This window comes from Nyctibius grandis, chromosome 5, assembly GCF_013368605.1.
Source record: "Nyctibius grandis isolate bNycGra1 chromosome 5, bNycGra1.pri, whole genome shotgun sequence".
Taxonomy (NCBI): domain Eukaryota; kingdom Metazoa; phylum Chordata; class Aves; order Nyctibiiformes; family Nyctibiidae; genus Nyctibius; species Nyctibius grandis.
The window spans coordinates 35,331,867-35,357,777 of NC_090662.1; the positions used below are offsets into that span (position 1 = coordinate 35,331,867).

General features: G+C 37.2%; 1 protein-coding gene across 10 annotated transcripts in view; it reads left to right on the forward strand.

Moving 5' to 3' along the window:
- The window catches only part of PPHLN1 (periphilin 1), an 81,867-nt gene that overhangs the window by 43,360 nt on the left and 12,596 nt on the right, over nucleotides 1-25,911 (forward strand). For all 10 annotated transcript variants that reach the window (XM_068402400.1, XM_068402401.1, XM_068402392.1 and 7 more), the window contains exon 9: nucleotides 1,042-1,182. In XM_068402400.1, the coding sequence (XP_068258501.1) occupies nucleotides 1,042-1,182 (141 nt within the window). The remainder of the gene's footprint in view (nucleotides 1-1,041; nucleotides 1,183-25,911) is intronic.

Below are 25,911 nucleotides of genomic sequence, written 5' to 3' on the forward strand. Positions count from 1 at the left end.
TTCTTAACTTTTTCCAGTTTATCTTACATAGTGCTTAATAGTTGAACTTTGTGTTGTACTGAACTTTTTAGCAGCCTTTACTTCTTCTCAGGCATTTCATGATTTACTGCATTAACAGGGTTTGGGATGCAATCTCAATGGTTTATATTGCTGCTAAGTTTTGAGCAGGTGTTCATAGGACCACTTAAGCTTTTTTTTTTTTTTTTTTGTCCAATGCTTTTCTCTTTAATGTTAGTTAAGTCTTAAGATTCTTCACCTCTTTATCTTTGATAGTAGAAAATATTTTTATGCACCTTCTTAATTTCTCAAAACTTATTTAAAAAAAAAAAAAGATTTTTACTACATTCTACAAATCTGTTCCATAATGCTGTATTTAAATGTGCCATAGTAATTTCTTCTCTTTTTACATTCTTCTATATAGACTCCCTGGAGTGGGAGTTGGTTTTCTTTGGGGCAGGGATACTGTCTTAATTTCTGTTTTAGAGGAAAGCTCATACAATTTTTGTACTTCAGTAAGATTTCTGATATTATCAGGAATCCTCTAAGTGCATGTTTGCTTTTGCTATATAATGGGTATCTCTGTTCCTTTAATATTAAACCTGTGGTCCTGAATGCTGCAAGAGTTCTTTCTGACAGCATTTTGCTTTTGTTGATGCCTGTTTACCTTTGATTTTGTTACTTTTATCCTTTCCCAGAAAACTAATCCCACTTTCACTGTGGATTTTTCTTGCTAGCTGGTGTTATAAATATCATATATACAAGTTCCTTCTCAGCCAAAGGGCAGGTAAAGGTTATTTGACATCATTGTCTGTACACATTTAAGATGTGTCATGGGGTTTTTATGATGTCATGTTTTCTACATGTTTAAAGTCCATATTTCTGTATCTGTTAGATTATAGCAATAATACTTTACTAATAGTCTTGATAAGCGAACTTGTATCTAACTGAATGACTGTGTTTGGGTTTTTAGTTTTACTCTCACACTTTGGGGTTTTTATTTTGCTCTCAAAACTTTGAAATGTTTTTTTTTTTTTTTTTAAGGCTGGATCTTCAGCTCCATTATACGTCGAACAAACAGAGGAAACAGAAACAAATATACCGGATAGTATGGAATTATATGAGGATGGGCAGCTTCTTGGCCGCTCAAAAGCAATTGCAACTAAGACAAAGGAAATTGAACAGGTGAGTCTGATACAGTACCTGTGTAATGCTTTGATCTGCTAGAAATATGTTGATTTATTTTTTCCTCCTTGGAGCATAATATGAATGTAATCTGATTTCTTGAGATGATGTGATGATAACATCTCCGTCTACTTAATTCTGAAGAAGCATGGCATTTATCTGCATGTGGTAATTAGTGGTAGTTTTCTATAACTTACATGCAACACCTGCCATTTTGCAAGCCAGGAAAATGACTGCTTCTTTGAGTAGTTGTTTTAAAATCAAATATCATACAGATAATTTGAAATGGAATTAAAAAGTAAGGCTTTATGTGAGATCAAATTATCAAAAAATTACTTTTATGCTTTAATTTCCTTAAATATATACAGTTAGGGATTGAACACTAGAAGCTGCCTGTTGGTTTTTTTTGTTGTGGGTTGTTTTTTTTTTTTTTTGCAGGAGGGGTTGTTTCGTTGGGTTTTTATGTTCGTTTGGTTTTTTAAATCAGTTTTGAATCTCAGTGCCTTTGTCATTCCCTGAAGATTAAGAACCTTTAAGTTTTGCTTTGACTACAGTGTTTTATATCTGGATGAGGGGGAGGGATATTGTGTTCAAAATGTGTTTTCTTTTCTCTTTTGTGTTGAGTACTTGGGGATTGGTATAATACAAAACAAGATTTCTATTACTTTTCTTGTAACATTGAGTTTTGGAGGAGTTTCAATGGAAGTTTATTGCTGTATTAGTCTTTAATATCGTATCACCTCACAGCAAGGAGATAACCTTCAATTTCATTTGTCATAAACAATAAAAGTCTTTTGTTTCCATATTTTTGTTACCTTAAAGAGAGGGTTTGGAGATTTTTCTGACTTGATCTTTCTGACACAAATGCAACTATGCCCAACTCTGGAAATTGCATTTAAAGATTATAATTTGAGTGGGAGAAAGAGATGACTTTCTTCAAACTTGCTCTGATTTACAGTGTTTTCAGTGTATGCTTGGGATGGGTAGAAGGGAAATATAGATCACTTTTCCCCCTAATGATTATCTCACAATAACATCTTCAAGAGAATAGGTCTCTGGTCTTGTTTGAGATAAGCTTATTCTAGGTCTTCATTTTCCGTCTTCAATCTGATGGCCTTTGTTCTGTTGCCTGTGAGCGCATTTCCCGTACTGTAACGCTGTTGTTCCTTTTTTCTCGATGCTTGAAAAACAACTTTCTACTCAATTGTTTTTTTTTCTTTTTTTTTCTTTTTTTTTTCTTTTTTTTTTTTTTAATGTTAACTTTGCATAATTATGTTCCTAGTGAGCACAGCTTTGCATGTGTGCTGGTTCTGGCTGGGATGGAGTTAACCAGAGCATGCTGTAACTATTGAGGGTTGTGATGCAGTTTGTTTATCTCTGTGTGTCTGATCACCAGGTTGTACATGGCCTAGATCAGCTACTACCAAATGCATAAGCTTATGACTATTTAAAAATGATAAACTGGGAAAAAAAAAAAAGACTAGGAGGAGATTTTTGAAAAATAGCAATTGTGATTATTTAGCCTGATGCTGGTGAATCTGCGATTGGTTTGTTTTCCACGAAGATCATCCCCTCGGTCCTAAGGACAGGCGTATAGTGAAGACAGATGAAAATCTGGGCATAAAAACCAAATGTTGTTTTCTATGTGATCTAATGTTATTATGTTTGGTAGAGTTTGCATTTATCTCTAAGGAAATCTAGATTATGTTCTGTAAAACAGAATACTTTTAGGAACTTAGCTCAGAAAAGCCTGAGGAATAACTTAAAAAGACTTGGATTTCATAGAACCAGTTTCTCCTGTTGTTGATTTGAATATTGAAGCTGTCAGCTTCCACAGAATTAAAATAAGATTTTAGAATGTTACTGGAAGCTTCTTCAATACATTTTATTCAACTGAACAAGATTTATATTTTTTTATATAAAATCAGATACTGTGAATTTGGTGACAGCTAGACAGGATGCGTACTTAATAATTTAAACTTAAGACTGTAAAATGACCCAAGTGTTTTTCAGATAAATATTTAAAAGTGACTTCTGCTTCAGCAATTAAAAAAAAAAATCCATAAAATTTATTGTTACGATAGTCTTCATGATTTTCATAATTGTGAAATATTGTGTATCTTCCTACTGTATATGGAAGCAGTTTTGAAGACTCAAATAAAAGGAGAAAAATTTTTTCTTCTATGGACTTTTTTCTAGTTCAGGTGTTTAAAATAGCTTCTGTATACCTAGTTTTCATATATTATTTCTGGAATGTAATTTTGTGGAAGGATTACTAAAATAAAATACTGATTGCAAAGAGTTATGCTGTAAAAATGATGACACTGTAATCCTTCTGCAAAGCAAGATTCCTGAAAGATTGGTTTTCAGTCTTCACTGGACAACTATTAAAGTATTTGAAATAAATAAATCAGGGTAGAAATAACTTCTTGTGCCGCTCGGTATGTGTCTAAGAACTGGTTGAGGGTTCAGCTAGTGTTTGAGAAAGTGAGGCTTGATTAGAAGCTTTGGCCCATCAGACTTCTGCTTCTGTCTCCCAAGCTTTTCTGCTTTCTCTTGGAGCACCAGATCTAGTGATGTTTGCTTTTCAGTTCATATTTATTTTCATCCTAATTCCCAGGTATTCTTGCTGTTCCAAGCTACTCATAAAGCCCTCTTTGCTTTGTCCTCTCCATATCCATCCGTTTCCAAAGCTCCAACCAGGAAAAAGAGCAAAATTTTCCAAATACGTACTTTTACTTCATAGTATGAAACTATTTCAGGTAAACTCAGAGGCAAAAAACAGTGCTGACAGAACATGTACAGTGTGTCGCAATGAGCAAATTCATTGCTGTACAGCAGAGGAACAGGCAGCCTGATGCCCTGGGTAGGAGAGGGAGGGCGGCAGCTTGTGGTAGTCTGTTATTTCCCTTAGGAAAAAAAAACAACAAAAAAATCCCTTAATCAATTTAATGAAATATTCATATAGGTGTGGTTTAAGTAAGTCCATCTCTGTATCTTATATATTGCTCTTATCACTCTTTGTAAAGTTCCCTCTACCTTTCTCTAAGTTACAATAACACAATCGCCAAATTCAGAATTTTAAATGGAACATGACTGTAAATGGTCGCTCTGGCTCATCAACAAAATATTTGTATATTATTTATTTGATGGGGGACTTACTGCAAGCATTCATGTAAAATCATGTAATTTGAAGAAAAATAAAATTCTTTATGTGCTGACTATGGCAAGACAAAAATTGTCAAACAAGTGCTAGTTGCTGTTTGCAATTTAGTGACTATCTTTTAAGAGTCTGCAGTTGCTTTGCAAGTATTAACTGAAGCTGACATAAAGAGAGGACAATAAAAGTCGTGCTCATGGGTAAAGGCTCAGAAGAATCCGGACACTGTTTGAACAGAGCCAAAAATTACCTGTGTGACTCCCAAACTAGAAAAACTCCGAAGCATATGTTTAATTTGAAGTCTGCCAATATTACTTGGAAGTAAGGAAGAACATGGTTGAAGATGCACAGGCACTTGAGAACATTGCTGAACTGGGACCGCAGATCCTGGAAGTCTCTGGTCTCATCTTTGAAATGACAAGCATAGTGACAGTATCATAGAAATGTCCAGGTTGGATGGGACCTCACCTGGACTGGTCTTCTCTTGAAACAGGGCCTTTGATCAGGTCATTCAGGGCTCTGTCAAGTTCAGTCCTGAATATTTCCAGTGAGGGAGACTCCACTGTTTTTCTGGATACCCTATTTCAGTGTTTCACTCCTCTCTCTCTGAGCTCAGCTGCCATGAGTCCTGCACGCTGTTCTCCAGAACATGCTTTCTTTCCACCAAGGACACAGTTTTTGCTCCCTGCTCCTCTTGGCAGTTTCCTGTCCCCATCCTTGAACTGCCAAGTCCCAGCTCCTTGCTGTGGTCCCCTGCTTTTGGCTGGCCTCACCCTGGGGAGATGAGGGACCTGCTCCACCTGGAGTGGGCTCAGCTGCTTTCAGGGAAGGGTTGAGTTCCCAGGACCTGCTGGCTTTGCCAGCCACTTTGCGGTTGGTAGAACAGGATCTTTCCTGGCACTTCTGCATGGCAGATACTGGGAATACTGATCCCTTCCATCCTGGTGCATCTTCTTTTCCATCTTTGTACCTCTTTGCACGGAATGAAAATTCTGCCAGCATTAATGTGTGTCTCATGTTTTCATATGTACCAGGGACTTAGGGTCTAGATCCATGATGTGGCTTTTGATATCTATTTGAAAGCAATCAGAAACTTTGGAGAGTTTTTAAAAGCAAAAAAATAGTGAGGTAATTAGCTTTCAGGTTTTGGTTTTGGTTTGGTTTGGTTTGGTTTTTTTGAGCTAAGTATTTCCTTATGCCTTTGAACATGCCTTTCCCTCTTTCCTCCACACTTACAATTTTGAAATTTGGTGTTATATGTTGTCTGAGCATGGTGGGGTAGAAGCCCATTAAATAGGTATTTAAAAAATTGGTCTGGGTACTTGAAAATATTGTAGCAGAGAATTTTGCATTGACATGTCAAGGTCAATGAATATTCATAGGTTGCTGATGTAACAATTCCATGCACTTTTTATATTTTTGCGTTTAATAACATGCAACATACATTAAAGTTTTGTTTTGGATTTGTTTAGTTTCTGTTTTTATATAGTTAAGGATCAGCTTATGCTTTTAGCACATAATGTGCTGAAGTGTGTTTTTTTTCCGGAAGTGATGACAAATATGTCCCTGGTGTTAAATTCACAGTTGGAGCAATTCAGCGTCGGTGTTACACAAAAGGCTATCTCTTTGTTTTTTTCCTTTATGAGCATGAGTAGCAGCGATTCTTGAAATGTCTTTATCTTGTCTAGACATCAAGTCTGCAACACTGTATTAATTAATCCATTATTATGTGTCCAGTTTCTTAAATATTGCATATGCGAGTTGAAGTGACATGGGTTACCTCTGAAAATCTATTATTTTCTGAAGACAAATTTTGCCAAATGAGCTAAGTACCTTCCTTGATTTTGGCAAAAAATCAAACCTCTAAGTTTCTGAATGAGATTTGACACTCAGACCTCAATTTGTCCATTAGCACAGAGCTCTGGCATCTAAGAAGGAAGCATAGGAATTAACGCATTCATGAATGCTTTTTTTCTTAATGGAATTACTGGCTGACTGGATGCTTTCAGTTCAACAATATTTTTAAATGTTCAGCAGAATAATATTTTTAAGTGTTCAAACATTTGGATTAATTGCTTGTTTACTTGACTTTCTAAATTAATATTACTTGTTAACAGCCCTCAGTAGTATTAATGAACTGTTACCCTTATTGGACAGCCTTCTTGCTGGAAGATGCTGAAAATCACAGATTTTTCTAAAGCTTGCATTTGAAACTTCATAGATATGGTGCAGAGAAAGAAGGAAAAATGGGTGTGTGGCTGGGTCAACGGGCTGTCCAGATTCTGTTACCAGATCTGCTGTCTAACTGCTTTTCATTTTTAGGTAAATTACTTAAATCTCTGGCCTAGAAGTTGCAGTTAAGTAAGAAAAACAGTTAGGTTTTAGCGGTTGTGGGGTGTGGAGTTTCAGAAGAACTGTTTCTTGTTCTCCTGCTTTGTCAGACCTCTTGTTCTGGCAAGATCTATATAGCAATAACTGAATTGTCTTTGTGTGTATTTAACACTTTAATGGGACTCTGTTCTCTCTGCTCTGAGAGAAGAGTGACAGCTCACAAAGTGAAACTTTACTTTGGGAGGATTTAGTTAAGACAGTTTTGGTTTTAATGTCAGACCATAAAGAAAATATACAGGCATTTCTGTCACGATAAAATAGTTACAATTTCTGTAATGTACGGAAGTATGCTGCCTGCCTTCCTCCCTGCCCTCTCCCATGTCCATTGCTAGTTTTGTTCTGCTTCAAACAAAACTGTTTTACAGTGCTTCAGCAGTGTAAAGGTGAAAGAGGATGTGAATATGAGGTAGCTTCCACATCTTTGTTAGGAATAAGCTAATGAGAAACTGAGGTAAGTATATCAGAAAAGTTTTTTAAGTTCTCGATATGTTAGATTAAACATTTAAGTTTTGGCAGTTTTAGTAAAATAAATGAATAAATTGTACTAATGGCAATCCAGGAAAGAATGAAGGAGGCTCTCAAAGCTGGCCTTGGATCTACCTTTTCTTTTGAGTTCGTCTGAGCCAGGGAAACAGGTTACCGTTTCCTTAGATTAGCTTGTTGGTCTGCTTGTGCTGTTGCTCATTTCAGTCAAAATTATCTGGTTAGAAAAAATCCCCTAATTAAAACATGAGTTAAGAGGTAGGTAAGTTAAGTGAAGCTGAGGGAACTGGAACAGTAGCTAGAGAACACATTAAAGGATTATTTCTGATTATGGATGAGGTCAGACATGCTTTGTTTCTGACAGGAGGAGAGCAGACAAGAGTAACAGGCCAGATGAGAGTAAAAGATGGGGAAGCTGTAGATTTTGGTTCCCTCCTAGCTTTTCTGTTGTCCTTCAAACCTTGTATAGTTAATACATGGTAGCAAGGCCTTAATGATGGGACTCATCATCATCAGTCTAATTTAGTTGGTAGCATAGTATGTATCATGCCTCCTCTGAGCTTATTTTATTTAAATGTAAGATGTAATTAAGTGTGTTAATTTATTTTTTCCTAATCAAGAAAACATTTGTCTTGGGTTTTGGTATTTTGCCTTAGGCTTCCAGAAAAATTGATGATGATTCCTTTACTTAATGATATCATCTGCCTATGATCTTGTTTCATCTTTTTGCAGTTTATTAGTTTCCTTGTATCAGTACCCCTCTTCTTATATACCAGGCAAGTCATTTATTACTTTTTACACATTCTTAGGCACTTTTTCTTCCATATTAATTATGACTTGCTGATTTTTCTACTACCTTTTAATATTCATTTTAATATTAATATTTTAGACCGCCTTAATTTTTACCATTGCAAAATAAAATCGATTGAGTTGTTATGCTTATTTGCATCTTTATAGTTGATACTTGCCTTCACTCACTCAAGGCAAGTGTGCTGCTTTCAGTTTTCGAAATCTGAGCTATTTATTAGAAATCTGCATTTTCACATTTATTGGGACTGCAAGATGAAGAACGTAAAAGCTTTTGGTCAGTATTCTCATAGTATCGTTGGTTATCCTTACAAATACATTGATTGAAAGCAGGATACTTTTAAAAGGATGTGAAAAATTTAACTACTTTCCTTTTCTTGTTTTTGGTTCACCATGCTTTACAAGTTGCAGCCCTTCACTTTCCATTTTTTTAGCTGTGTTCTCGTCCCTTTCCATGGACATTAATGGGTTATTTGGTATGTACTGCAGTGTTCGTAATTACAAAGTGCTGCATATGCAAAATCAGTGCAACTCACTCATTTTACTTCAGCACCTGAAGGTATAGTTTAATGAAGAAATGTATTACCACATTTCAACTTTTTGCCAGCAGCTTTTTTCATTGGAAAGCTGATAAAAAAGTGAGTGTTATTTAGTATGCAACACTCATAAAGTGATACTTTTAAGGGAACTTAACACCATAAATGTGCACATGTATACAGTAACAGTAGTGTATTTTCATTCTTAGACTCAAATACATTAGCTTTTAGCTTTCTGTCATTATCTATCAAAGGGAGATTTTGTGTGTGACAGGATTTTTTTGCCTTATATTTTTTTTAAAGTAATAGTTTTTGGCCTGTGCTAAGCACATTATTTTGAAGTTGGTGAATGCTGGGAACTTGACCCATTGACAAATCTTAAGACTGACTGATTGCTTATAGATAATCTTAAAGGGGATTGTTTATGGATGTTATAATTTCATGGCAGACCTCTGGAAGACTTAAATGAGAGTGTGTTAGTAGTTAGGTACTTGATAAAATTGCTGGACTTGGTTAAAACCAAAGAAAATGTGCAAGGAGGTTGTACCTGTTTCACTCGGTGCCCAGCTGTTCAAATCTGAAAGACAAGATCACTTCTTGGTCAGATAAACTGAAAATCTAAGGAGTTGTCCATTAAATAATATTTTTTCAGTCAACAGCTAGCAGTGGTTGCTTGATTTAAAATTTCTTGTTCTGTCATGAGAAACCAGAAGAACAACAACAGGATGAAAGAAGACTTGGAAGCTATAATACTGAGTAGACTAGGAAGAAGAAAGATTAGTTTCAAGAGATGATGAGTATAAACAAGATTGGAAAAGGTGTTAGGAAGAAAAGAAACTCTCTAAAAATATGTGGGCCTTGATATATAATTAGAAACTAATCATGAGAAATTGGGTACTGAAAAAACTATCAGAAGTTAAGATGCTTGCAAGGATAAGCAGAACTGACACTGGCGAGCCTCCTGAGAAAGCTGAAGGACAAAACCAGAAAGGATGAATAGTCTGAGCCTTGATAAAGGCACTAGTTTCTGTGGGGGTGAGGTTATTGGTTTTGTGTGTGTGTGTGTGTGTGTGTATGTGATTTTTTTGTTGTTGGTAGGGTTTTGTGTTGCTGGTTTTAATAACTTTAATTTAGAGCGTGGAGAGAGCCTCCTCTCCAACTTTGTCTCCAGCTTATTCTTGCTTTAACAGAAGGGCATTGGTGTACTTGAGAGGTGGTTTTAGCAGTGTTGTTTGATTTTATTTTAGAACTGTTTCAAGGGTGGAAGAGAAAATTCTCTCTTAGTTGGCTCAGTGCACTGTGGCTTAAAGTTTCAACTTTTTAATATTTTTCTTTCTTATAGCCTAGTGTCTCTTGAACAAGGCATCTTTTGAATTTTGGAGGAATATTTCAGCATTGCTGCTGGGGAAACCCTGCTGCTTCCTGGATCGAAACAGAATGAGAATAGGATCAGTCTCATATACCTAATAATTAGGTCCAGAAATTTAAATCGCCTCAGAAATAGCCCTAGCTCAAAGAACTACTGTCTAGCATCTGTTCCCCCCCACAAACACTGATTTCACATCAGCTCTATCAGTATTCCTGATACAGTCTGGGCGTTGATCTTCTGAAAGACTTAGAGATGAAACAGGAATCCAGGTGGTGCTTAAACCAAGATGTATGTAGGGCAAACGGAGAGCGGTGTCATAAAGGAAAGATTTAATAAAACCATATGTGATGATGGGAAGGTGGTAACTGAGCGAACATGCAAACACCCCTGGTAAGTGACAAAGGAAATGTAGTGGCAGGAAGATGGGTGACAGGAGGGACTTGATGTTTGGCATGGAAGCTGGTTTCCATTTCTCCTGCACAGACAAGAGCTTTCAGGCCTCAGGAGGTTGGAGTAGACAGCAACAGAAGAGTATCACTCAGACAACTTGTAGGTAGGGAAAATCTGCTGAAGTGTGGATCTACAGTTTTGTTTTTTCATGTGTCTCTTACAGACTGCAAGGCTGATCTTAATATAACAGAAACTTGTTTTGTAGATGTAGTTTAATCCTCTAATCCATTTGTAATCTGATTTGTATACAACACTGATCCGTGTATAAATATAGGATCATCTGTGACCAAAAACACCTTGGTGACAGGTTGCATTTGTCACCTGGTTCTTAAGTTTCTATTTCTTTTTATATGCTGTACCTCAGTGCCTAGTCTGATGTCTTCTTTCTTCTGGCAATTGTTTCACTGAGCAGGTTAAACTCAGTATGTTTTAAAGATGGGTAGGCCACCCTTTTTTAAATAGCTTGTTCTGTTTTTTTGTGAACATTAGTGATTTGACATCTATTTGTCATTTGGAAAGCACACAAATTATTTAAAATGAAAAAGCTACAATTTACAGAGGACTGTTCTATGGTTTTTGTTCAAATTATTTTGAGTGCATATAGTATTTATATAGGTTTATATCTTAAAAGCTTGGTGTAGAAAGTATTCATTTGCTCTGACCTCTAAAATATAAGGTAATCTTATAGGTTTTTCTTTTTTTTTTTTTTTTTTTTTTATTTTTAGAATGATAATTCCAAAAGGCATCAGAATTGGGAACTTAGTTTCCTAAATGGTATGGGAAAAATTCTTTTGTTGCGTAAGTTTCTTATGCATGTTCTTCTGTAAGCTAAGCCTATAAAAACATTAGATTTTTATCTTGGGGTGTAAATGACTAATGCACATCATCATTTATCACCAGCCCACAAGGATCACTTTCCTGGTTTGTTTGACTTATTTGCACTGATGTTGTGACTTTCAGTCCTTAGTGATTGTCTGGACAAACACTAGTATGGATATCACAACTTTTAATGGCACGCTTCACAAAATATGGCAGAAAAACAAGGGCCAAGATTCCTCACAGGACAAAGGTTATAGGGTGCCTGTTTTACCTTGGTACTTTGACTTTGAAAGGCTAGTAGAATCAATTTGACTTATAAAATCACAGAAGTTGAATACTGACAAAATCAAGCGGGTCACGTTGCTTGTGGTTCTTGAGCTTCTCATGCTTCTTGAGAAGGACTGTTTATACATTAATTTTCTGAACTATTGAACTTCGAGTATTGCTCTGAATGACACTAATAACCTTTAATAGATGGGTTTGGTACTGTTTCTCTATGGTTTAATTGGCTTGCTAGCAATCTTTCCCTCTCTCCTGCCCCCCAGGATAGCTTAAATACTTGGTTTCATTACAACATGAAATGTTGTACTTGTGTGGGTACTGTGTGTACTTACTTGACCATAATTACTCCCCACAAGCAGTTTACCACCTTAGTATAGTAGATAATTTATATATTAACTTTTTTTGTCATGTGCTACCTAAATAAAGAATCTCCACATAAGCATTTTTAAACACAAAATCAGAATAGATTAGAGTATGCTAACACGAGCTTTTCGGTGATCGTCTTCAACTGGAAATTTGCCCGTTTTATTACATTTTTTTTAACTTGGCTTCCTGGAGAAACTAGCTTATGCAATCAGAGTATCTGTGCTGTGTATCTCTTGACTCTATTGTCGGGTTTCAACTAAATTTAATTTAGGCATAAACAAAGATGATTAGTTGTTATAAGCTTTATGAAAATAGGCAGTAGCAGAAACTGCAAGATCAGTGGAGAAAGACCATAATACGAACGCATCTCATTAGACGTCAGAAACTCTCCTTAAGCAAGTGCTTCAGTTGTTTTCAAACACAAAACAAAATAAAAAAGTTGTACCATGGCTGACCTCAGCTGCATGTTACAAAGGGTTTGGTGGCAACCATGGTTTAAGAAATTATGTGCCTGTGCTGTACTGTCCTCTGTGCTGGCACAGTAGTCTTTGTGGGGCCTGGCTAGATGTTGCATCAGGAAAAAGAATGAAAAGTTTGCAGATACTTCTTTAACCAATTCTCTTATTCACAGTAGGGTTCCTTAAATCTGCCTGCTGTCATAAGTGAGTACCCACGCTGTGTTGTGTGTCAAGCCACTACCACCTCTGAACATTTAGTATCTTGAAAGCGCTGCCTTAGGCACTCAAAGTTATTTACTCATTAGGCAGAAATCTATAGAAAGTTTCTGGTTTATAGTTTTTGGTAGTTTTGATATTTGCATTGTAACTGTTTCTTTTTTGTCGTAGGGAAGATAAAACTTTTAAAAATATTTCGATTTAATTTCTATCTAAAGCTGCTGTGACTAGAACTCTTCTTCCTTTAGGATACCTCACCATCTTCTAACTTCAGTAGCCTTGATTGTATTCTGGAGAATTTACTCACTTGGGAGCACTAGTGCATCAATAGACACCCTCATAACAGCTTCTTCCAGCTGGCTTGTTGGAGCCAAACTTTGATCTAGTTGTGAACCAGGCTGGTACCCAGCTGCTCCAGCACCTAAAACTCTTGAGTAGATCTTGAGAGGAAAGAGTAGTCACAACACCCGGTATTTTTGGTGGTGAGATAGCTCAGTTTTGTGAACGAAATGGTCCCTTTTAATTAAAACTCTAACCTCTTACAGTTCATTAAAGTATTTGCACTTCTAGGAAAATGAAGAACAAAAGATTTCTGAATGGTTTATGTATTTATTGCCTGCCAGCTAATGTGATGAAGAACTGGAAGTGTGCAATTATAGAGAAATGTTCAAGGCATAACTCCCTGTGAAGTAAAGCTGAATGCCCTTTGAATGCATCTGCTACCTGCTACCGAACAGGAGAGTTGCAGTAAAGACTGTTACGGTTTAAGATAAAGATGTCTTTTTGTTTCTTTGGGGGAACCAGTGAGCTGGATGCAGCCTCCTTGAAACCTGTAATTAGATTACTTCTACTGGTGGGGCAGTCTCACCCGTAGCTCTCCCAGCAAGGGGATGGAGACTGTAGCTTCACCAGATCTTGGCAATGACTGGTGCACCTCTCTACCCCCAACGAAAGTTTAGGGTTTTTTTCACACAGTTGAAAGTGGGGAAACCAGTGTAGGAAGGCATGTGAATGTCGAGTTAGGAATCTTCCTGTCCAAGTTCCTTCTCTATGGAGAGAGGTGGACCAGGCCAAAGGGAGGATGCAAGGAGGACTGTATGCAGGAGACGATCCAGAAGGCAGAGGCAAAAGGATGCAAGAGTTTCTGAGGAAGAGGCGGAATGGGACTGTGTCTAGCTGAGGGATGAGATGACCTCTGAATTGGAGGGTGGAAGAAATCTGGAAGAGATGAAAGGATTTGTGGTGACAGGAGAGGTAGGGTTGGGAATTGGGAGTGTGAGAAGCAATGAACGAGGGTGGGACTGGAGACTTGAGTTGAAAAAAAGATGATTTGTGCCAAGATCAGGAACTGCAGCCAAGAGGGTGGGGAAGAGAAAGAGATGGGGAACAAGAGGAACATGGGTGGAGGTGGGAATTAATTCCACAGAAGCTCTGAAGCCCATGGGCAAACACTGTGGAGTTTCTCCCTGGCTGGAGGGTGGAGACACTACATCATGCAAGAAAGCTCGTTGCTATTTCTGGTGCCAGAAACAAGTGGGGAGCAGTCAGGTGCTTCCAGCTTGGTGTCTTCCCCTCTGGATGCCCTCGAGGCGTCTGCAGGAAGGTACAATGGTAAGGCAGGAAATGCAGCGTTCCTGCATCCAGTACCTGAAATCATGTACTGAAGAATTTGATAAACATGTCAGTCACTGCCGGTTGTTCTGTTGTCCGTTTGGTTCACTTTACTGTGTTTCTCATCAACTAAACTATTAATCTGCTTACCCAAATGTAGATCTAGCCGTAACTCAAAAATGCCCTGATTAATTTTTAAATACTTTTCATAATTTTTTCTCAAATTTACTATTAGGCATAACTACAGCTCACTGTACAATTTTCCTTTTTCTTACATTGCTATTGAAGAATGTTTTCTTGCAACTATGCTAAAATCAGAAGCAAAGATAAATTCTGAGATTCTGTTTCCTGTTTCACTGAGGTCAGTTAATGCTTTTTTTCCCTTGCATTTTCTAGTAACAGGATATCTAAATGTTTAACTCCGAGTTCTGGAAAGCTCCCTGACTCACCCTTGATTTGGTTTAGGCTATTGGTTTTTTAAGCCCATGTATAAATTATTTGTGCTTTCAGTAACACAGTGAAATGTTTCACAATACATACAACAGAATTATTGGCCTTGTTATTCTTGCAGTCTCCTTTTGGATCAAGAATTACATCTGCGTTCCGAATGTGATAATTATAATCTTTACACTAGTAAATATACAGTAAAATGGTTGTAGTATTGAGTCATTAACATACCTAATCCAGTTGTGATTAATCTAAAATTGCGAATTTATGTGTGGTTTGATAAGACAGACTTTTAGAAAATTAGTTAAATACAGTATGCATTCTTGGTGTGTGAATTTTCTACATCATTTGTCAGCCAGTATTTGGGGAATGGGGGTGGTCAAAAAAAATCTTGAGTTTAAAGTAATTATTTGGACTTTTGTGACCCGGATAAGTTACCAAAGAAGCTGTTTTAGGAGCGTTCCTTTCTATTTTAAGCCGACTGGGCTTTTTGCTACCAAGAAAAGCATGTATCATTGCAATGAGTTGGCTCCGGAGCCTTTTAATTTGTGTAGGTGTTACTCATGTCATGGTAAGCAGCCAGAGCAGTGATTCCAAAGAGAAGTGTCTCATCTACTGTAAAGATTATTCTGTCCTTGTTCATTTATATTGCTCCAAATACATTTTTTTATTGATAGGAGTAACATAATTTTTGCACGTATGTATTTCTGACAGTGCAGTGAAAATGTAAGGTAACTCCTTGCTTGTCTTAGACCTGTGCTATACACTGGGGACTTCCAATAATGTAACCTCTGCTTTGCAGCACAATCCTCTTTCTTTACTTTGTATATGGACCAATTTGTTCACTTTTTTGAACCGTGACATTTATCATAAAGATGATCCTTTCTACCTTAGGAAAGGCAGCATTCGATCACTTATAAGCCTTTTGTTAAAAATTATGCTGGGTTTTTTTGAAAGTCAGGTGCCTTTATAATAACATGGCTTGTGTCTTATTTCTTTATCTCGGGCTTCAGTTTCTCTTCAGTCTGTTGCTGTTTGACTAAGTGTTTCTGTACAATAAGACTAAGTATTCTTGAAAAATGTGAGTGCATATTGCTGAAGAGTTATATTAAGATATGCAGAAGTCTGTTAGGGATAAAGTGCTGGGCTTGTTTTTGTCCATTGTAGATCAGCTAAGATTTTAAAAGTGGCAAGGTCATTTAACATGTTAACTGAGTACGAATACTCAGTTTCTAGTGTCAGGTAAGGTTTTATGCATAGAGGATACAAGCTTTCATTGGTATGCTTGCAGTTCATTTCAGTAGGAAATGCTCAGCATGTATGTGTAACTGGTAAGCAAGTAGCTTTTTACTGTATTCCTCAAAGCTGCTGTATATTATGTTATATTAAAGCTCTGAAAGATTATGTCTGCATATGTATGTAATGTATACAGTGGGCAGTGTTTTTCTGTTCTTTAAATAATGTTTCCATTTAGTGATGAAACATACCTTTTGTTTACGTTTTCATGTTTGACAGAAATGCATGAAATGTAAATGCATTTATGTCACAAGGTAATACAGAGATGCTCAGATAATTCAATTGATGTGAAATATTTTTCATTGAACTTCTGATTTTTCAGAGAGCGAGGTTATATGAGAGCTTGAGTGAAGAGACTTGCCAAGGGAATGGGGAGGACTTGGATAAAATTGTGGTGGCAGAAGTGAAGGTAGTCAGAGGTAGTAGTGGTTCCTTTATTATGTAGGTATTGGCCACCTGCAGGGTCTTTGGAGCAGGAGAGAGATTTGGCTTTGTCCACAGTGTAGTTTGCTGAGCAATGGAGAACTAAGGAGAACAAAGAGAAGAGGTGAACAAGTGAAAGAGAGGTTAATGCTAAGTTGAGGTAAGATGAAGTAAGTCAATGGATTATATTAAAACTAAGCAATAGTTCAAAGATCTGGTTTCACTGCATTGCAGCCAACAAATGGAAAGTATTAGTCATATTTTCCGCATTAAGAGTGTAAGCTACTGACTTACCCTGTAGAAGGCATAGTGTTATCATTCTACACAGTCCATGGTACTCTTAAATAAATAAATAAATTAAATAATCCTTTGTTTAGCATGTAAATCAATTCTTTGTTGATACTAATCCTTGAAATAGCAAAATGTCTTACCTGCTGATTTAAAAATATGAAGTTTGCAATGTTTATACCCTTACATGATTTTAAAAAACAAAAAGCCCACTGGAATTTCTAAATGAAATGAGAAAATGCCATTCATTTTCATTGTGTTTTTTTATTTAATTTGGCTTGCTTTATTCTAAATAATTAAATCTTCTTTTCCTCGTTTAATTCCAGACAGTGTAGTTCAGCCAGATCTTTATTAACATGAACTGTTTTGTTAAAAAAACAAAAGTTCTGGAAGGCTGCATGAAGGGAGGAATGCCTTATTTTTCAGGATATGTTTGTACGAATAACCTCTGTCTATTCTGTATCTTTGAAAGCACATGGTAATCTTGTATGAAGTAAGGTTAAAAGGTAAATGGCATGGTACTGTTTCTTTTGGCTATTGCATTAAAGTGTTTGACCTTCAGCAACCTAATTTTATCTTAGGCAGTAAACTGTTCAGTTCTGCTTATCAAAAGAGACTTCACTGCTCTCTTTCCATGCTGTTCTTATCCAAAATACACCATATCAATCCAGCATCAGTAGACTTTATCAGCAACGGCCATTATTCTGCTTAGAGATGCGGCATAAAAAAGTTTATTTATATTGTAACAGTACTTTTTATTCAATAAATACTTTCATATATAGTTCTGTGGTTTCCAGTTTCATTATCTAGTTTAGATCTTCTTTTGTATTACCTCCTTATTAGCTTACTTTTCCTCCAGATTTTAGCTGTTTGACTTGAAATTACTTGTTTTGGTGTCTGCCCTAAAGTGAATTATTTTAGACTATTCAAACAATAGCCTATGTATCTCTAAAGGTGAGTTTAATATGGCAAAGTAAGTATGCTTGCAGGTATTAACTGATTTCCTAATTATTTGAGGATACCTTCAAATCATCAAAGTGCTGGTGGTAATTTGAAATTTTATGAAGTGTTTAGTTGAAGGGTCAACTCCCCCACACCTTTACTTGTCTGTGTGATTTGCCAGAATGAAGTTCTACGCATTGGAGTGTTGGCCAGAGGCAGAACTTGTTGCATCTCTGGAGTGATCACAATTCATAATGCTGCTGGTGATACTCAACAAGTCTTTAACCTGAAGGAAGTTGACAGAGTTGCTGGGCAGCTGCTAATTTGTCCAAGCTATAATTTTTTTCATTGACTTCTTAATTTACATAATGGTTTACTATAGTTACTAGTAAACAAATATTGTTACCATAATAAGGCTCCCTGTTTTACAGTTAGAGTAAATAAGATATTTCATGAAGTAAATCCCAGAGGACTGAATCTAGACCTCTAGTATCCTTGTGGAATTTTTGTCTCTTGAGTACTAGAAATATCTCTGTTTGATTTAGTGAGTTTGTTGCATCAAGCTATTTTCACAATTTATAAATGTCAGGAATCACTGAAAGCTGCTCTAAGCTATATGAAAAACACAGAGCTAAAGCTCTTAAAAACTCTGTCTCAAAAAAACCCCAACATAAACCAGTATTTGATGATCCCAGTTTTCTTCTACTGGTCATTATACTTTTTATAAGGATTGACTGGAGCTAGACTCTAAAAGAATCAAAGCTTTTCAGTGGATGCCAGAATCTGAAGACAAGCGAACACTTCAAAAAGTCATGAGTGTGTTCACATATCTTGTCAAGTTCGTTCCAAATCTGTCCTCTGTCAGTTCACCCCATCAGACAGCTTCTGGAAAATGTTCAGTGACACTGGGTTGAACAGGGCAGACATTCCTTTAATGAGTTTGATAGGTAACAGTTCTTGTGCTGAAATGCTGCAGTGTTGCTTAACTATCTCATTAGTAAAGGCTTGTAATGAGGAAATAGAAAGCCAATGTTCTTAGTGTCAAAAGATCTTTTTAAATACAAAATAGTCTTGTTTTTCTCGTGGAAAAATAGTTCACAATTTAAAGATCAGTGATTCCCAGGCTTTTTTCAGCCAGATAATTGCTGTGATTCTTCAATATTACTTACGAGCTGTAACCCAAACTTATCAAATAACTAATTCTAAGTACTGTGGGATACAGTCAAGTGGTGTATCCACTGAGTAAATGCAGAACTCCTACTACGTTCCCTTGGAACCACAATTGATAATCACTGCCCGAAGACATATGATTTACTAACCATAAAAGACAATCTCTGCTCTTTGTGGCTCTCTCTTTGGGGAGAGCCATGCTGTCTATTTTTACCAATTTTTGGATTGGATTTCTGCTTCCAAATTGAAGTGGAAATAGCTAGAATTGTGGGAACAGATTCAGAAGGCGAGATAGTTTGGGTGCTGAACGCAGAAAAATACTGAGGGAAGCCACTCCCAGCCATTATGCTAGCTTTATGTTCTATTTCTTTATATGTTTTGTATTTGACTGAAGATACATGCTAAGATACACAGTCGTTTAAACACAGATCCTGAGTGCTTTGTCTGTCTCAGTTATGTAGCAGTTGTGTGAGGTCCCAGGTGAGCTCAAAGAGACTGGAGACACTAGTAAGGCTATAGATGAATGTCCTCTTTAGATGTCACTCACAGCTGCTTGTCACCTTCTCACCCCAAATAGGTGATTCCTCCCTGCAGCCCAACTGGTATGCTAGCATGTGACCTAATCAGGGTGAATTTGCCTAAAAATGAATTTTAGGAGCAGTCTTATATATTGCTGGCTCACACAAACAAGTAGGATAATGGATTCTGGCATGGGGTTGGTGACAGCTGGGAAGGGGGAATAGTCTTTTCAGCCATCACAGCTGCTTATGGAAAAAGATATCCATCCACAAACTAGGGAAAGATTACAGAAATCTTCAAAAACATGGCCTTAATTTACTTTTTTCCTTTATTTGATTTTATATTTGAAATGAGTGCTTAAAGTAAATGATGAGAGTGACTATTTAGAGGGTAGAGACAGGACCATGACTTAGACATGTAAAAAATCAGATCCATTATTGGGGCACTAATAAAACTGATTTGTGAGGCTAATATAATGTGTGAAGTAACTCTAAACTTTCAGAAACCTTAAGGTTTAACATAAACTAAGTAATAAAATGTTGGTAATCTAAGTAATTGTTTTTCTTCTTGCAGCTGTTGCTTTTCTCAAAAGTTGTCCATTACATACAGTACTTTGCTTATTTTGTGTAGTATTTTCTTTATGCTGCACATGCGATTAAAAAACCTAGCCTTTGGCATGCATATCGAAACCTGCTTTAGCATTTTTTAACCATTAAAGAAGAAAAAAAAAAGAAGTTACACTTTAGACAGTGATGGTGAGAAAGCTTTCTCATTTAAGGGCTGGTTCTTAAACTCATCGATCCACTAGCTTTGAGTTTACAATAACAATGCTGCTGCCAGTTAATCATGCATCTGATCTGCTGGGAGTTTTTCTTAATTGGAAAAGGAAGATATATTTTTTTGTTTTCTTCTCTTGCTGCTTGTTTACATTGTGCCACTGAAGAAAATATAGGTGGTCCACACCTCAAGATACAATTCTGTCTTGCCCATTAATAAAAATGAGCCCTCTTAATGCAGAATGTTGAATCTGAGAATATTTGTAGCTGAGGCTATTTGTTGAAATTGGAAGACTTCTTTTGATTGAAAACTAAATCACCACAAGTCACTTTTTGGTAGAAGTTCATGCACCATTGCTGAGCTTGACTGCAACACAGTCCATATATGTGGATTTTAAACTGCTGTACTTCCCATACAAAAATATTTGTGTGTTTTTTATGACAAGGACGATTGGTTTGTCATGTAATTGTTGTCATTAATATACAGCCCATTCTGATGAAGCTTAAATGAATATTGCTTTCCTTTATGGTCAGTGGACATAACTGAAAGCTATTAAAGTATTTTTAACAAGAGAATTAACATACACAGAGTCTTTTGTAGATAAACTTCACCCTTCCTGTTTTGGATGGAGCAATAAGTTTACCATGGAGCAGATTTAGGAAATAGCTTTCCATCAATTCAGTATTTTATAAATAAAAAGCTGCAGGGCGAGGTCCTTCCTTTGGCATAAAGCTGATTATTTCCTGTTTAATCCTGAACTGGTGCATTTCAAGTAATGGGATTTTTTTAGCATCTGTCAGAGAGGAGAGATGTTAGGGTTCTGTTTTCATTTATGGTCCTATGAAAATGCAGTTTCTAGACTTGAAAATCATTATAGAACAAAGGGAAATTAATAGATATATAAATTGTTGCTCTTTCAGACATTTTTTTGACTTAGTTGCACAGTTGTTGGACATTCTTAAACATATAGCTGGGTTGTGAGCTGAAAAGGTGTCATTGATGCGTCTTTAAGAGATTATCAGTACTTCTAGTGAGGTTTAAAAACTGATGAATTGTAATTGGTATGGGTTATTTGAATGCAGAGTCATCATCTGCTTGCAGAAAGCACACACACTATAAGAATATGTAAGAGGTAGAACTTAAACTAATAATGCTGTTTTACCTAAGGAACACACAAGTTAATATATGAGTAACACTACCCTCATCCAACACATCTGTTGTAAAGAAGCCTATGAAATCTAGGCCACACACACGCTGGTCTCCAAGGGCCCGTAGTTGGTGTTAGAATGCTGTTATTATGTGGTCTGATTGGTTTCGTAAAGAATTATCTCCAGTAAACCCATGTAACATAATAGTCCTTGCTCTCCCACATGGGAGTTACTTCTGCTTGACTGAGCAAGACATTTCTTGAAGAAGTAATAATGCACTTGCTCTTGCCAAAATGTAACATTAAATGAAGTGTATCGTCATATACATTTTTATTGTGTATCAGTTCTTGTTCATGTAAACGTTCAAGTCCTCCACTGTAGTATTAAAAATTACTAAAGTAAATATATGGATTTCCTAGCAATCTATTTTAAGTAAACGTCTTGCTTCTTATTGAAAACTTTTTTGTAGTCATTTTAAAGAAATGGGGAACTACTTGGAAAATGTAAGTTTTCATAAATGAAAACTCCATTGCTGAACTTTCCAGATATTGGTTTAATAGCCAGGCAGTAGAAGTCATGGCAGTTTAAGGTTTATCTTGTGCTGTGCTGAATACTTGATATATGATTCTTTCCCTGTTCACTTTGACTTAAAAGAGAGGTGAGACAGTTCAATAGTTCATATGAACAGATTTCTGAACGGTACCAACTCGGTTGGCTTTTGCTATGGTTGTTTAGAACTATATAGCCTTGCTCTACAGATATGTCCTTCTTGTATAACTGGAGCTGTAAATTCTTACTACAGTTGTTGAGGACTTCTCTTTTTAGTTGCTTTTTATTTTTATTATTTTTGTCTCTGCTCAAGACTCATAAAAAAGCTGTGTGCTCCATCTTTAGATTGCTTTATAAGCACTGAGGAAATGCAGAAGACTGTGTAATTTTTTTTTATTTGGATTGTGAAGGGAAGAAGAGAGTTGAGGAGGGATGGCACTCCTCTAAGGAGATGATGATTAGAGGTATGATTGCTGAGGGGCTGAGCCCTGCACAACAGAAGTCACAGGAAGGTGAGGCTGCAGTCATTGCACACCTGAGCCAGTCATGGGCTTCTCCTGAGCTGCAGTGGGCTCCACCCTGTGCCAACCCTGTGACTTCACTGTAATTGCAGAGGTGTCACCAGGGGCATGGTATGAAGCAAAGGAGTATCCAGGTGATGTCTTGAGCTTAAACTGCAGATAATAGTTTCATGCAAGTAAATAATTTGGCCTGCATATTTTCTTCCCAGTGTATTACACAGCATGAAAAAGACCAGAGTTGTGTCTCATGACCCAAGCCAACTCTTCAGTTCCTTTCAGCCTTAAAACGTATGTGTAAACTCAGCAGAAAGTTTATTACTGTAGACATAGACACCCACCCTGCAATTTTACAAAGCACTTTTCATCTCTCTTCATACTAGAATTCTACTTTAAAATGAAGCGGGAAGCCTCGCAGTGGCATTGTTTTAGACTGCATCTTCCTCTTTCAAAGTAGTTTAATCAAATGAATAAATAAAAAGGCACGCAGGAGATGCTGTGTCCTAGAAGCAAGATGCTGTAGATCAGCTGAAGAGAAACACTGTGGCCTCGTGCCATGGAGCCCTGTGTGGGGACCTCCGAGCCGGATGGCCTCAGCTGCCTCTCCTAGGGGCCTCCTCCGAGGTGCTGCGGCTCCCAGCGCCCGTCCCTGCTGCGCTGTGCTCACGTGCCACCCCCCACGTTGCCAGTGGCGGTCCTTGAGGGCAAAGCAGTGTTCAAATCAGAATTCATGTTTCTTTTGAAATGATGGCTGTATCAGCATCTAGTACCACGTGAGAGACTTCCAGCAGACCTTTCAGTCAGGTATTTAGGTGCCAAAAATGGTGGACTTACATTCTGAAAGCTGATTAAATCTATTAAACCAGGCGCTTGAAACTTTCAGTGGAAAGGGAGGCAGAATTGCATTTAAGTGCAAATAACTTTAATATTTTGCATATCTGCAGTAAGTAGCAAATTAACATGAAATTGTTCATTATTACATAGTAGACTAAATAACTTGTTTCCCCCAATTTGCATTTCAATGAATGTCTAATTGGTCTATAAACACATTGATTAATGGGTGCAGAAATTATTACATAGATGCAAGACAAAATTGTTAGGGCATTTTTGAGAAAGGAATAGAGTAGACTTGTTGATATTTTATAATTAAAAATTGTATACCATTATTGTAACCAAGTATTAAATTTGTTGTACATTAATTTAGCTTTTTGTAACCGTGAAAAATAGTTCATCTTGGTTGAAACCCAATTTTAAATGTCTTGATCAGGGGAATTGTCTGCAAGTGGTTTAATGACAGTTCTGAGCATTCTTTGCACTGTGGAGCTATAAATTTATATATTGTGCTCATAAACATAACAGTACAATTACATTGCCACTGCAGTAATGAAAATTTCTCTGTACTCTCGCAGTAGAGGATTAGCTTATTGTGCTTGAGGAGAGTAAATTTTGGGTAGGTTAATAAAGTCTAATTTGCACGGTTAAGAAAAATCCAAGATCATATGTAAATAAATTAAAAAGAAGTGATGTGGGGAGAGCTAATAATTCCTTTTAAAAGATGTCTTTGGCAAGGAAAATACTTTGATACCAGCAGTACTGAAGTCATTCAGTGTATAGTAGTTTCCCAATTTGCTAGAGTTTACATGCACAATTATAATGCAAAATCTTACTGCATATGCAATCAGGTTAGAGGTAGGTCTAATGTACAAAATCTTTTAGCATAGCTCTTAGTTAGAAGTACAAGAAAAATTATACCTCGTAGTCTGTCTACCTGTGCCAGAAAACCTGGCATAGATGTGGCTGTGTTAACAGAAGAGTGCTTTGTCAGACTTATTTTAGGTCTGCTGAGGAGGGGGAGTAAGGAGCTGGCATGTACCATGAGAGGGCTATACCAGCCTGGCTGCTGCGGTTTAGCTGGGGGAACAAAAGGTGTTACCTCTGTCTGGTGTAGAGGAGCCCTGGAGCGTCACTGAAGCAAGAGAGATCTCAGGCAGTTTGCTTTTTCATTAATGGGGTGTCTGGAGGGGATATGGTATGGCTTTTAAACTTGTGCTATACTTGTGCTCTGCAAGTTCAAGCTCTGCCTTTGTCAGAAATCAAACAACTACCAGTAAGCATGTTGCTTCTTTCCTCCTTGCATGGGGGATTTGATACTTGTGGGAAATGTGCCCTTAGTAACTGAAAAGTTTCTCTTCTGAAAGATAATACATTAATTGAATACTTGGATGAATCAGATAAAAGATTGTGATTGCTGGGCATGTTGGATCTTCTCAAGGGTGAGTTAGTATCTAAGGGTTGCAGGCTGTTTAACGTGGTTTCTGAGCCACAGCCCTAACTCCTTCCCTGTGTGAACTGAGCCTTGAGGGTCTTTGGCCTTCTGGATGAGGAGCAGAGAACAGGCATTGCTGAAGATGAACAGTGACTCACAAGCACTGATGGTGGCCTGTGTACATATGGTACAGAGCTGCTCAGAGAGCCTAGAGTTGCATTGTGTTGCTGTGAAGAAGGCATCCTGGTAGAGGTAAGAGAGTGTTAGATGAATCTGTAAATGTATGGAATGATAAGAATACTCAGAAATGCAGGAAAGATTGTGATGAAAAAGAGCAAGGGATTGGAAATTACAGATTAAATCATGGGCATCAATTTAACTTGCTAAATCATCACATCCACTTAATGGATGTGGTCCTTCTCATGCCTGGTGGTCCTGCTTGTGTTTGTGAGCAGAAGTACCACCTTCTGCATTGAAATGAATTTGCCCATCTCTTGCATAAATCTGCTTGAGGTTTGCATGCCCAAGTCTCTTGATGATTCCTATTCAAGAGGCTTTTACATGTGCACAAAGCCAAGAGCATTCCAAAAAAGTGCCAGTCATATTCATTCAAAACCATAACTGGAGAAGATCGTTAACGTTGTCTATATAAAATAAAGTACATTCATTAGAACATTTCTCCCAGAAATGAGAAGTGAAGATTCAGTTGAGTCCTTTCTGAGACAGAGAGGTGAAATTTGCATCTCCCATTTGCTACTCAGTTGTACTTTCTACCAGCTGTGGACATGGGAGATACAGAGGCTAACTTGTAGCCTGGTGGGACCAGTCTTCCTGAGGGTCTTTCCAATTATCAGGGAACTTTTCTATTGTTTCCTTCTTCCTCAAAGGCAGCTTAAAGCAGAAGCTGTTGTTTTAGCTGTTCTGAATCACCTTGAGAAGTTAAAAAGCCTTTCTTTGCATAGACCGTAGAGCTAAGCTGGGGAAGCCACCATGGGGTGAAATAAAGGTTGCGAGTATCTCCATTTTAACTTCTCTGTTTTTCCTGGCCTCATCCCCTTTGAATATTGTGTCTACTCCTGCTGTTGAAATGAAGCTGCTTTTTGGCCAGGTATGCAAGACTTTAAGACCAAGATGACAAAGTTTCTGACTCTTCTACAGACTGTAGTCATTAGCAGGGGAGGACATCTTAAGTTCTAGTTTTTTGTTCTCATTACCATTTATGTTGTCCCACAGCTCTGTTACACAAAATATATGGGCAGCTCCAGAACAGTTTTGGAGAAGAACATGGTGCTGTGCTAGGCAGAGAAAGGAAATGATGCAGACTTTGTCAGTGAGTAGTAGCCAGGTCATCAAGGTATTCCCTAGCTAAGTATAATTTCATCCACGCCCAGAGTTCAGATGTACAACAAAGTTTTGGTAATGGTGTTTTCCACTCATC